This window comes from Eucyclogobius newberryi, unplaced genomic scaffold (genome assembly GCF_026437365.1).
Source record: "Eucyclogobius newberryi isolate DKJ021-1_F unplaced genomic scaffold, fEucNew1.0.hap1 SCAF_4, whole genome shotgun sequence".
Classification (NCBI taxonomy): Eukaryota; Metazoa; Chordata; class Actinopteri; order Gobiiformes; family Gobiidae; genus Eucyclogobius; species Eucyclogobius newberryi.
The window spans coordinates 31452489-31466198 of record NW_027316056.1 but is presented as its reverse complement, the minus strand read 5'-3'; the positions used below and the strand labels follow the sequence as shown (position 1 = coordinate 31466198).

Genomic DNA, 13710 nt, shown 5'->3' with positions numbered 1-13710 from the left:
GCGTGTTGGAATATGGTGTATTGAACAACTTCAGCACATTCAAAGTATCTATCTTTATTGAGACAAGCAGGTGACACCACAAGTTAGGGCTGTGCTCAATTTATCGATACCGTGATGACTTCTTGGCAATACGTGCATCGATACAGAGATGTGTATCGTGATACGCTAAAAACAACATGAAGTCATTAGAAATAGCAGAGTTACACTTTTGAACCTACAGACATGCTGGACATGTGACTTCATCATGGGACAGGTGTATTCTGATATTGAGGATGCATTTTGTTGTTCTACTTAATCATAAAATAATTTTAGTCAACTTTTAACACCGGTTTTAAAGGATATCGTGAATCAGGACATGTCTCGTATCAAGTTCGCTGTATCGTGATTCATAACGTATCATAATTGTATTGTGAGGTACTAGGCAATATCCAGCCCTAGCTCCAGGCCAAGTGTAGTGGGGCCTTCTTTAAAAATAGGCGAGTGCTCTGGTGGATTTATTGTGCCAAACTCCAAAGTGCAAAATATTTCCTGCTCTGGTAACAGGGGTGCAGAGAGTCTGACAGGGGTGGTTGAAGGAGACGTGAGTTAAAGTTGGACTCTACGTTGGAACGCTGTAAATATATGTATTTTTGGGGTTTTTAGACATAGCACTTCCACCTGAGGAATTCGACTACGCCTATTTTTTAAAGAGAGTCCCGCTACACCAAGTGACAGGTCAGATCTGTGGAGATGTAACGCAACTCGCAGGAATAATGGGTTTTTATCAAGGTAATAAAGATGCCTGTACTTGACAAAACGGGACATCGATATGTTCAATGCCATGCAGTGGAACACTTCTGGCAAAGCAATAACATCTCAAATAGGTAGAAGACATCTGCTTGTCCCCCCGTCCCCGTCCCCGTCCCACCACCAAAATGTCAGAAATTCTTCCACATTTGGAACTGCCTTTGTTGCAGTCTTACCTCTTTGAATCTTGAATGATCGTCCCAACCTTCCTCATCCGTCACGCCGGTGCTAGTCCAACCATTACTCCAGCTCGGACATTAACTTCAGCACCATTGTAATTTGTCCAGAGGTGGTCAGAACAGGCCGGCCATTTCTGCCCTGATAGTTTGTCACCATTCTTGTCAGCTGCACTGCTTTTTCATCTGCAAGGGAAAGGCCCACTCCAAAGGGGACCATGATCCTGGGGAACATGGAGTGCTATTTGCGGCCCACGTGTGAAGATTCATACGTGCAGGGAAAAATATGACAGTAGCTCAGAGAGTCCAGACATCGTCCTTGTGAGCAATCAACTACCTTAAGTCCACGGTCCCAGTCCTAGGTGGCGGTTTGACACCCATCATGAGAGCTCTGAGGGTGCTCCTGGGGATGAGATGAGTCAACCACGGCTGTTCCAAGGTGAAAGGTCAGACTCCAAAAGTCAGTTGTAAACAGAGAAAAGCCATTTTTGACCAGATTTGAGGACTTAAAAGAAGTTGTTGAGACATTTGATTAACTGTTGACCTTTTTTTTTATATAGTTTTAACTGAATTACTGATGTAAATATTTCATATTGTCTCTAGGACAAACAATGTGTTGCTTTGTAACTGTTATATTCAAACCCATTACCTTATATCAATGTCTCTTCCATAATGCCCTTTCAGCCAATGTGACCTGAAGTCAATCCACTCACCAGCTACATACAGACCAGTTAGATTTGATATTGGAAAAACATAGAAATGGGGTTTAGTGTTTGTTATGGGTGTATCTCTTTGTGCAGTGGTGCACATAACATTAACTACTGTTTATGTCTTCTCTTAATCAAGGTGACCTTCACACCATAGATGTCCTTCTGAATCTGAGCGTGTCCCATTATTATCTAGAACAGACTTTGCTCTTTCATATATTTGAACTATTTGCTTTGTTATTACTGTGGCTCATCGTTCTTCAACTATAAGATAACACACCATTCTTTATAAGCATTTGACACAAGTTTTCAGACTGTTTTTGTTCAAATATGGACTTCATAACGGCATCTACTTAAAAATGTTCTCATTTCATCATGACAAAAATCTGCTTGCTCCGCTCCCTGTTAGAGCCGAGGCTGTCTACAGCCTGACCGTAACCGGTCTAGTCATCTCCAGTCCACTGTTAAGGCGGATGCTGGTGGACATCAGCCCCAGCCAGCTTCTCTCAGCCTCTAATCCACATTTAATTGAACTCCAGAGACTTTGAAGTGAGTCTGTGATGCAGGCAGCCCTTATTCCTCTGAGACCCTGTGGTAGGAGGCTGTCCCCGGCTAAGGGCCTCAGCTGCTTTGCCCGATGTCCCCTGCCTTTAATGAGCGAGCAGGGCCTATCTCTCCATGGCTCAGAATTTGAATATTTTTGATTAATAACACATCGTCTGAACCGTGCTGTGACAAGCTAAAACGTCCTCTTACCGCCATCACAGATCCCTGTACGCCCACTGTCAGCAGACACATTCAAAACTAAACGCAAAGGGCGAAACAAAAGCTAGTTAACAAAGCAATGCTAAGTAGGTTAGCGGGATATCTAAATGGAGGATTAGTAGGCATGAGAATGGTAGGGGCAGGGCCAAGCATCTGAATATGTCCTTCGCTGTGACAGCCGTCAGAACGCGTTAAAATGATGGTTCACCACAAGCTCCGTGGGGACCGGCTCAGCCCAGCTCATCTGTGCACTTTTAATCATCTAATCTGACCTCGGCAAAATACATATTCTGTCTAATCCGACGTTAAAATCTGATGTTGACCTCGTCTTTGTCGTGTCAAAAGATTCTTCTGCCTTTTATGTTCCACGAGCTCCAATATGAATCATCTTTTAGTGGACTAAATTGGGCCCTGCCTCAACACGGCTGAATAGGAGCCATTCTCCCGCTAAAGGAATCGCTTTTTCATTGGAGCGGATCAATATAAGACATTAATCGTGCCGCTCGGGGTATCCTGCCATCGTTAATGAAAAATGAACCAAGCTTGCGCCATTCCAGCACATCCCGACTCCTATTTTTCCACTTGTGCTGTGCTTTCTCTTTCTGTGTTTTATTACGATGGGTGTTTTTATTTAATTATCTTCAATCGTTTAATTCTCTTTCAGATTCTGGCTTACACCGAAGGCCTCCACGGAAAATGGCTGTTCACGGAAATCCGCGCGGTCTTCTCCAGACGCTACCTGCTGCAGAATACGGCCCTGGAAATCTTCATGGCCAACAGAAGTAAGATATCATTCGTGCCGTTATATAGCGGCTGATGAAAAGGGCGTGTCCATGAATGTGTGTCGTTTCTCCGAGCAGCGGCCGTCATGTTCAACTTCCCCGACGCGGCCATCGTCAAGAAGGTGGTCAACAGTCTTCCTCGAGTTGGCGTGGGAACCAACCTCGGCCTCCCGCAGACCAGGTGAGATATGCAGCACAGAAAAAGTACAAGACACTGCAGGGTTCAGAAATGCGACGCAATTTCTCTCAAATGCGATGCATTCGTCAGAAAAAAGTGTGTTTTTGCGATACAAAATGCGTGTTCAATTGTAATTCAATTGTATAACCAAAGCGCCTCAAAATACTGATCAGTCGTCAATCGATCGTCAATAACATCTTGACACATGTAGGACACTGTTGACATGACACATGTAGAACGCTGTGTTGACATGACGAGTCCCGCTGCTGTCACAGATAGTCTGAAAGTGGGAGGAGCCACGTGCGGTAAAGTTAGCGTCACAGATACAGACTTCTGAGGTCAATAGCTCCTAAACGCAAAAGTCTTTGCAGATCATTCACATGTCAAAATATTCATATTTTCACTGCCAAGTGACACAACCTCGTTTTTAACAATCAGATGCGTATTTTGGGCGCAGCGAATTACACTGATCCTAATGTGCTGCCGGAGCCGAGACGAGTGCTTAGGGACCGTCATCAAATGTGCAGCCGGAGCAGAGACGAGAGTACTTAGAGACCATCATCAAGTAGAAAAACGAAAAATGGAATGGAACGTTAAATAGAGCGGTACAATTTGAATAACACATAAAATACACCATGATGGACGCCACAGCAACCTTTATTTTTCCATCAGAAGCTTAACACATTTTTTGTGAGTGTAATGACAATTAAAGGTTGAATGGACGATTTTTTTTGGCATAAATCTGAGTCTTATTTCCTCGTGGCGTGGACTGTCGATTAGTCCTGCCACGTATCAATCATAAAATGCACCTATCGCTCACCTGCAGCCGCGTGCGGATCGTCCCACATTTCCGCGAGTCTAAGCGCATTGATCTATCATAATATAGTTCCCTCAGTGTACGGGGCAAAATGAAGACGGAGAAAGACAGTTCGAGCCGACTCAGAAGTGGACTGAAATCTACGGGAGACGAGAGATGTGATGTGATCCATCACGCTAATAAACAAACGCACATGTGTGTTGTATCAGTCCGCACGGGGGAGTGGCATGCGCACTTCCACCTTCTCAAATCATTGAAAAATCGTCCATTGCGCCTTTAATATGTAAATTTGACTCCTGCAAATAGTCATCTGATTGATGATGATATGGAAGAAAGTTGTAAATAAGGCCATCTGACTTTGTGTTGATTAATTTGTTCAACAATTAATTTTATTTGCCAGTTTTATTTAAAGATTTTTTTTTTAAAAGTGTTTAAAAGTTAATTTGTTAAGAGTTTTCTTTAATAGAATGTTACAAATACATTTAAATAAATGATCGTGTTATATCAATGGAAAATATTGATTGTTAGTCACTTTCGTGTTTTGCTATGCAATTATGAAATTGCTATACAAATTTCGAAAAATCAACGGATTGTTTAGCAGCACCGCTATACAAGTGAAAATCCTTAATCTGAGCCCTGGACTGACTCGTAAAATACATGTAATACTTATAGTCCTCCCTCTGTTTCCCCGCTCTTGAGAGATAACAAAGAAGATGATCATTGGTTTGCTGCTCATACTACTGACATTGTTCATAATTCACCTGCGTCAATGGTAGGAAAGGGTAAAATAGGCCATCTAAAGGTGTAACATGTATAATCGGTTATGTTTTACTCTTTGCAAATGTGAAGGGAAGTGTCGCGCGGAGCTAGACGTTCAGCGCCAAAGCACGTCCAACACTTTCTCTTTCTGATTTCTGATTAGACTGCGTTTTTTACTACTTCCTGTTTGTATCCCCCGTTTTTCCTTGAGCCCCGTTTAATCGGGTTCACACAAACACGGCCCGGTCCAGTTGTGAGTTTGCGCTGCACCTGACCTGGTTGTCCGAGCGCCATTGAGGACAAATATCCCTACAATAAGAGCTAATCTACACTACTAACCCCCCCACACTACCACCGTATTTTCCGCACTATAAGGCGCACTTAAAAGCCTTTAATTTTCTCAAAAAACGACATTCCATCTTATAATCCAGTGCGCCTTAATTCTGGTTGTTCTTATTAACCTTGAAGCGATTTTGTATGGTACACGTTTTGTTTCGCTTAATGCGCCTTATAGTCTGATGCGCCTTATATACCGTATTTTCCGTGTTATAAGTCGCACCTTTTTTCATAGTTTTGGCTGGGGTGCAACTTATATTTATACTTAAATACTTGTACTCCGGAGCGACTTATATGTGATATTATTTGTTATTTTCAAACTTGCAACCGCATTTCATACTCCAGTGAGACTTATATATGTTTTTTTCTTCTCTATTATGCATTTTTTGGCTGTTTCCGACTTATACTCTGGAAAATATGGTATGAAAAATTATCGAAAATAGACCATTCCTCTAAGTGCGGAAAATACGGTACTGTATCTGATGCACATGTTTACCATTTTAACCAGAGTTTACTTAAGCTTGCAACACACTGCAACATTTTAGAGGACTTCATTCATTAATGTCAGTTAAAAGTCGTGCTAACAGAGCGCGAGCACGGCGCGACTGCAAACGATCCCGTGGTGCGGGCTTTAGTCGTGCCGCTTCAATTTGGGGCTGAACTCGAGTGAAGGCGCGTACAGGAAGGCGTGTGTCCACTCAAACCCGGCACGAGGGGGTCCGGGCAGAATGTATGTGTTTGTAGGAGGCTCATTAATCAGACCGGGCCCCGGGTCAGGGATACCTCGGCCCCCTGACCCGCGGACAGCTGTACAGGCCGGTCTTGTGCTTACTCTGCCTCGGACTGCCAACTCGGTGCAATTTATCAGAAAAGTCCGGAAACAGGCACACAGCAGCGTCCAACTGGAGAAAAACTGTATACGAGGCAAGTACATACAGCGATGTTTGATCACTGCATGGCGTTAAATATGTTACTGTACATTTCTCTCAACAGTGTTTTTACATCATCCAGGTACAATAATACACACAAAAATAATTATTTGGCATTTTTTAATACTTAACCGATCCTGACAGTGTGTACAAACACTTCAACTACTTTGCAAACTCCATTCATAAAGTAAAGCTTATATGTCCATAGCATCTCCAAACGATCACATTGCGCAGTATTTTCTGGTCATTTTCATCACATTATTATTTGTTCACATTATGCTACTGCAATTTTGTCTGTCTGTTGTTCAATTACATTTGAAATACCACTGTAAAAGTAAGTGTCTTGCCACAGCAGTCATATCTGAAGGACTTTCACCTTTAGAAGTCCTAATGACCGTAATCCAACTCGCTGACAGTGATTAATCCCATCATTTTCCTTTGTTTTAATTAGACGTCGGGTCATTTGTTTCTGTCTTAACTTCATACATCACTCCGCGGACCGTAATGCGTGTGTGCGCGCGCGTGCCCCGCAGAAAACCTCACCCAGATTTATTGCATATTTATCTTGTTAATTAGCGCGACTGTAAATTCAACAGGTTCTCGGTCGAAGCTCGTTTCTACGGGACGAAGTCTTAACACGACCCGGGGTGTGTTCTCGCGGTGTGATTGCGGGCGCGTAGGGCGAAAAAAAAAAAAAGAGTAAACGCTCCGGCTCAATTGGCGTCGACCTTGTCTCCGCAGGCGCATTTCTCTGGCCACGCCCAAGCAGCTCTTCAAGGCGTCGAGCATGACCCAGCGCTGGCAGCGGCGGGAGATCTCCAACTTCGAGTACCTCATCTTCCTCAACACTATTTCTGGTAAGTTCGCGCCTCGACGGGCCACTAGACTGCCCTGTTTTTGAGGTCTCGGCCAATCGTTGTTGGGACACGGATCTGGGTAAATGTGAATATATTAGTTGTCGTGGCATTTTGAGGGTGTCGAGTCTTGTTCGAGACTGTTGCAAAAGCTTTTAACTTTTCTCCAAATCGCCCGGAGACCCTGCGCAATGATTTCCAGACCCCCATGTTGAGAACTACTGGACTACAGCTCTGACAAGTTGCTGACTCTCCCCACTCTTCACACTTAAATCTGTTCAGTTCAATAAAGCATTTGGACGAAAAAAAACAAAAATAGAACAAGAACAGGAGGGAGCAGAAAACAAAAATCTAAGTAAGCAGATATCCAACTGGTCCAAGGCCCAACACAACGTCCCTCTTTGTCCTTCAAATCTGTCCATTTTCAGTAAAAAAATTTCCATTTTCAAACGTCCAGTGTAATGTCTGTCCAGTCCTTTATTGTTGCTGCAATTTATGTCATACATTTTTTTTTTATGGCCTTTTTAGCTGCTGCCAAAAATACATTCGGAATGAATTCTTTCTCCATAATTTCATTGCAATACATTCATTTATTTGAGGATTCGAGCATAAATGGCTTCACTTTAACATGTCTCTTTTTAATTTTTTATTTTACCATTCTTTGCGCATTGGTTCACGGACATCTGCAGCCAGCAACCATGAGTCTAAATTTAGTGTTTCTGTTTTTGTGTAGCTCTACATCGCCAGCAAAGACAAACGCAAGCGGCAAACGTCCCAGAAACACAATGTTGAAGTAAATGTGCCCATAGAAGCGCAAAAAGGCTCATTTGAATGTTTCACCCTGATTAAAAAATGCTAGTTGATGCTATAGATGTGCCCAGAAATCACAAATATCCATTGCCCGACTGAGATCAAGTCACGTAGGATGCTGTGAGGGAAAATCAAACCTCTAGCAACTTAAACACTCCGTCTCGTCTCTCTGCTCTTCCCCCAGGGCGCAGCTTCAACGACCTAAACCAGTACCCCGTCTTCCCCTGGGTCCTGACCAACTATGAATCCGAAGAACTGGACCTGACTCTGCCCAGTAACTTCAGAGACCTGTCCAAGGTTAGACTCCACGTGCCACGTAATTGCCATCGATCTTTGCTAAGTGACGACCGGCCGATCGCTATCTTTTTACATGTTCTGCTTTGTCTCGGCTACAACTCGATCTCCTAGTACGGTTGTTTGGCAATCTTCTATTTTTATCCGCGGCTTCATTTTCTTAAGTCATTTCTTTCGAGTTTGACCTTCCAGGAAGCGAAGTGCTGCTCGCCATTAGCGCCGAGCAACAAATGGTGTTTTAAGCAGTGGCCTTAGATGCACCCACTCAGGCCGACGCACTAAAACAACTTTAACACACTCCCCTTACAAATAGATAGGCTATTATTATTACTCATGTTCTTCACACACACACGGATAAGGCAGGGGGCAGGGGGGGGCGACCTGCAGTAGTGAGCCTGGAGGTGGGAGGATAGAGGATTAGTTTTTGGGCGAGATGATAAAGCGACTGTCAAGTTGCTGGAACCAAAATGATGGAATAAATCAGAAAGTGGGGAAAAAGTAGAATTGATGTGCGAGTGTTAATGGACGGGGGGGGAGACGGGTCAGACTGTAGAAGAAGAGTACTGAGCGATATGTGTGACCGCCATGGCAGGATAGGGGGGCGTTTATCCTGATGTGTGTGTAGTATCATGGCCTGGATGAATGAGGGATTACACTGACCAATCATAGCTGTTAGAAATGTAAACACATGAATAAACTAAACTGATTCTACTGGGTCTTACAATACTGAACATCTTAAAATTACACATTCATGACTCATTTTGTGTAAAGGCAGTATAATATAACAGAACTGTTATTTGTCCCACAATGGGGAAATTCCAGTGTTGCAACGTTACGGTCGAGAATAGGAGGAAAATAGTTTTAAATAACTAAAAATAATTAAAACTGGGTTTGACTCTAACCAGTCTAACTAGTCAGAAATACTTTGGATAGAATTAAGATACAAAAATGTTCCAATACTTTACACAATAAAAACCAAAACAAAAATAGAAAGTGTTTCCACCATCATCAAAAACTCGCTGGGGCCAGAGTAAAACAGGCCAAGGACCACATCCAGCCATTGGGGCGGCAAATGACCAAGTCGGGCTTAAAGTCAATTAAAATTAAACCTCAACTAAAATGTTTGAAGACATGTTTTAAACATTTCGGTTCAATTGTCACGATATCATCTGAATTTCGTTATCGGAATCCTCCAATAATATTGAGTGATTAATTTGCCGACCCCACTTCATTTTGAGGAGCATTACAGGCAAAACAACATCTTCAGAGCCTCCACCTAAAACGGACAGTGCATAACACATAATCACAGCTTTTATCTTCTGTCTCAATTTTCCTCTATTACTATAGAATCTACTATACCACTATATTTTGCGTTTGCAATATGACACCGCTAAATCCCATGGCTAGTATAACACCTATCAAACAAAAGAATGAAATCCGCTTCATTGAATTCCTCACTCTCTTATCTCTATCTATTTCTATATATACGGCGTTCATTTTCAGCCCTTTGTTCCTTGCTCTCTGCTCTTCTGTTGCCATACAACACTTCACCCTCTCTGACTGATGCATACATGCCTTCAAATCATAGCCTTGTAGTCAGTGCCACCCATGGGAGCGAGTGAAAGCAGGAGGAGCACAGTACGAAAGAGGAGGAGGAGGAGGAGGAGGAGGAGGAGGAAGAGGAGGAGGAGGGCACTCTTTATTACATGTGTTTTATTCATGTTGTTGACACGTGTGTGATATCTGTGGAGAGGCACTCGAGCGTGGCAGGCTGCAGCCTCTGGAAAGGGCAGCTCTGTTCAGCCTCTCCCACTCGGCACCCTCCAAACAACCCCTCCCCCACCATCCTGCATTTACAACACAATACAACGCGATACAACGCAATGCAACACAATACAACACTATACAACATGATACAACACAATACAACACTATACAACATGATACAACACAATACAGCACAATACAACACAATACAGCGCAATACAACACAATACAACACATTTACTTTAGTGCTTTTGACGTGGGGAGCGGTGGAAATTGGGCAAAATTAAAATGTCTATAATATAACCACAATTAGCCTAAATAAAGGCTTAATTTATAATGACCATATAGAACAAAAATAATGGTTCTGGCTTTCAAATTACTTTTTAATTTAGAGCGTTGGGTTTTATAGAAGTGTAGAATTAAGTCTTTTTTCATGCTCTGTTCAGACTAATTAAAGCATTGTTGTGATTGTGTGTTATCCAGAACTATGTTAAAATGTGCCTGTAAAATGTCTTGATTGAGGTTAAAGTGTAACACAAATGCGAATATATTGCTTTAACCACAAAAGTGCAGCTAAATCACTTCATACCTTTATTTGAACTATTACACTTCACGTTTTTGTACGCTTCATTTGATCACTTCTTCTTTTTGCAGCTTTAAATGTTTTTTCCCCCTATAGCCCATATAGTCCCTGTTCAAATTGTGTACTATATCCTCAAAGGGTTTTTATATAAATTATCCATATTCGTGCATATCTCCCATGTGGATCGGCTGTGTAAATTAGAGGTAACTATTGAGTTATCGTTTGTAGTAAACGTTTCTAAAATATCTAAGAATTAGGTAATTTACCCTCAACTAGTGGGTTTAAAGACACGTTTTAACACACACACGTTTTAACACACACACACACACACACACATTCAAGATATTTACTTTTTGTCAGTGTTTGTGTGACAATTTATGCATCATATTTGTATCACTGTAAGAATAGTCTAATCTACACTTCTCCCACATGTTTAAATTGTGCACTCTGGATAAAATATTAAGATAAGATAATCCTTTAATAACCACAAGGGGAAATTTCGTTGTTACAACGCAGTAGAACAGGAGGAAAGGACAGATTATAGGAAGTTTCAAAACACACTCTTATTGGTATGTTGTTGTTGTTGTTTTTTTTTAAATAAAGACACATCATTTGCAAATCTTATCAAATACTTGTATGAAAAATCCCAAGTGGATATTTCCCCCCCAAATTGTTTAAGGTAAGGTTAGCGTACACCTCCGCCTCAGCCCTTTGAAATGACATAAGACGATTACTTACACTTTGCCTACACTACTTTGCCTACACTACTTTGCCTACACTACTTAACATCCTCGTCATGCCCCCTCGTCATGCCCCCTCGGCATGCCCCCTCGTCATGCCCCCTCGTTATGCGCCCTCGTTATGCCCCCTCGTTATGCGCCCTCGTTATGCCCATCTCGCACTTTCCGTACCCTCCGTCCCACGTCACGTTGCCGGTCGTCTCGTGCAGAACCGGGTCATGTTGAGCGCACTGCAGTGACATTGAGCGGCGCGTGTGTGTGTGTGTGTGTGTGTGTGTCTGTCTGTCTGTGCGTGTCCGTGTGCGCCTGTCACACACTGTCATCATCCCCCAGCTCCACAGGCCACACAGAATTTATGTTCCCCTCCGCCGCAGTCACTCTGACCCCGGGGACCGTCTTATCATAAACTCTAACCTCAAGCCGACATCAAACGCCGACCCCCGAGATAACGTTGTAGTCACGATAAGAGTGCGACCGCCGGCTGCACGCGCTCCAGCACAAAGCCAAATATGCACCAATCCTTATGTCTAATAGTGCTAAATGCAGTACGTCCTTCTGTCTGCGCGGCGTACGTTGCACTGACGCAGACGAGTGACACAGCAGAAATGAGGCTAAAATCAATAATAGTGTTTGTTTATACATATGGATCTCATCTGCTCGTCTTCCTGAATCAGTAGAAAAGTCATATAATCTCAATCATACAAATATAACAGGTTCATAATTAGCTCTCTCTATTACATTACACTATATTAAAGTTATGAAGTTGAAAATTGTGCAAAGTTGAAAATGATTCTGTCCATGAGTTCCATCTTCCTGTCGGAGCCTCATTAGGGGGTGTGGTCTGGGGAAACTCATGGACCGATTCAATGATCTGGATTGGGTATTGCTAGCTTAATCTTGTCGTTAGTTGGACTAGTGGCCAGTTCAATGGTACTGGCCACCTCCTCGCCCACGCTCCTCCTCGCCCGCGCTCCTTTCCTCACTCACGCCCCTAGCCCCTAGCCCGCACCCCTCGCCCACGCTGCTCCTCGCCCACGCTGCTCCTCGCCCACGCTGCTCCTCGCCCACGCTGCTCCTCGCCCGCGCTCGTGTGGGAGAAGAACAGTACTGCGCATGTTCTGTGGACAGACAGCCACCGGATGTCGCTAGCCGCTAAAGGCTAACTTGGCGACACAAAACAGCTGCCATGTTTGATGGTCGGGGCTTGGAAACTGTTGATTCAATAGCAAATGCTACGTTTTCACTCTCCAAAAGCATTTCCTGGCGAAATGTGTATATTTGATTCCCAACTAATCCAAGTCGACTCACAAGGCTCACAGCTGACTCTTAATGGAGGCTGTTGACCTGGCATTACCTCAGAAAAGTAAAAGGATTCTTCTGTAGATGAAAAAATAGCAGCAGGCGGCGCTAGCATCATGCCGTTAGCATTCTTCTTATCTTTATACAAAGTTTGACCCTCTGAACACTTTCCTTTTCTCCATGTCTTGTCTGTATTTGGCACAATACACACCAAAGTCAGCGTTTGCTCTTGTACTTGTTGAATAGTGGATTGCTTCTCCCACACAGAACCGTTCCCCACGAAACCGAGGGTATTTATGCAACAGTTTGAGGAACGATATTATGTTTTGACATCGTGACACTCGCATTTCAGTTCAAAGTTCCGTGGCCTTAAACGAACGATAATCTGTCGTCCTTTTGTCCTCTGTCCGCCATCGCCGCTTCTATAAAAACACGATAATCTCCTTCCCAGGTCTCGTGTATCCCGCATTTCACGGCGCCTGGCGAAGTGAGGATTTATCGAGCGCCGCGCGTACCCTCGTGCTAGTCGAAGCCAGATCCGCTAATGGCGTATTGATTTCGCCGTACGCGGCCCATATGTTTATCCCCCAGGCCCTGCGTGCTATTTTCACTCTTTAAATAGGATATTATACACAAACAAGGCCCTCAAAAGCATGATGTGATTTACTGTGTTACTCGAAGCTTCTGCGATGATCAAGATTGTTGCTAAGCTTTTCCACGCCGTCGCCAGGGAGACGTGATTCTGTTGGTTTTTATGTAGTTTTCGATGCAAACGGTCAAACTATCTATCTAGCAAAAGCATAATAAAAACTCTTCTCGATTCAATCTGGTTGAGGTTCGAGATTAAATCATCGACACCAGCGCAACAATTGAGGACGTCACGGTATCAACTTGTCGCAGTTAACGTGAGAAGAGACGATTTTGCGATCATTGACAGACATAAACAGCCAGATAACATTTTTAAAAAGTACTTTATGTGTCGTTTGACTGTAGATTGAACTGAAATTACTCGTCCGATTCTCACAATTCTTACCATTTTATCTGTAATGTGACTTCAATTATCATGATTATCGATTAACCGATGAATTTCGACGTCCCCGCGTGCCAACGAAACGCTCATCTGCGCCA

General features: G+C 43.2%; 1 protein-coding gene across 6 annotated transcripts in view; it reads left to right on the top strand.

Annotated features, from left to right (window-relative positions):
- Positions 1 to 13710, top strand: part of lrba (LPS-responsive vesicle trafficking, beach and anchor containing) — a 282434-nt gene that overhangs the window by 180130 nt on the left and 88594 nt on the right. For all 6 annotated transcript variants that reach the window (XM_072463061.1, XM_072463065.1, XM_072463066.1 and 3 more), the window contains 4 exons: positions 3099 to 3216; positions 3295 to 3397; positions 6977 to 7092; positions 8084 to 8196. In XM_072463061.1, the coding sequence (XP_072319162.1) occupies positions 3099 to 3216; positions 3295 to 3397; positions 6977 to 7092; positions 8084 to 8196 (450 nt within the window). The remainder of the gene's footprint in view (positions 1 to 3098; positions 3217 to 3294; positions 3398 to 6976; positions 7093 to 8083; positions 8197 to 13710) is intronic.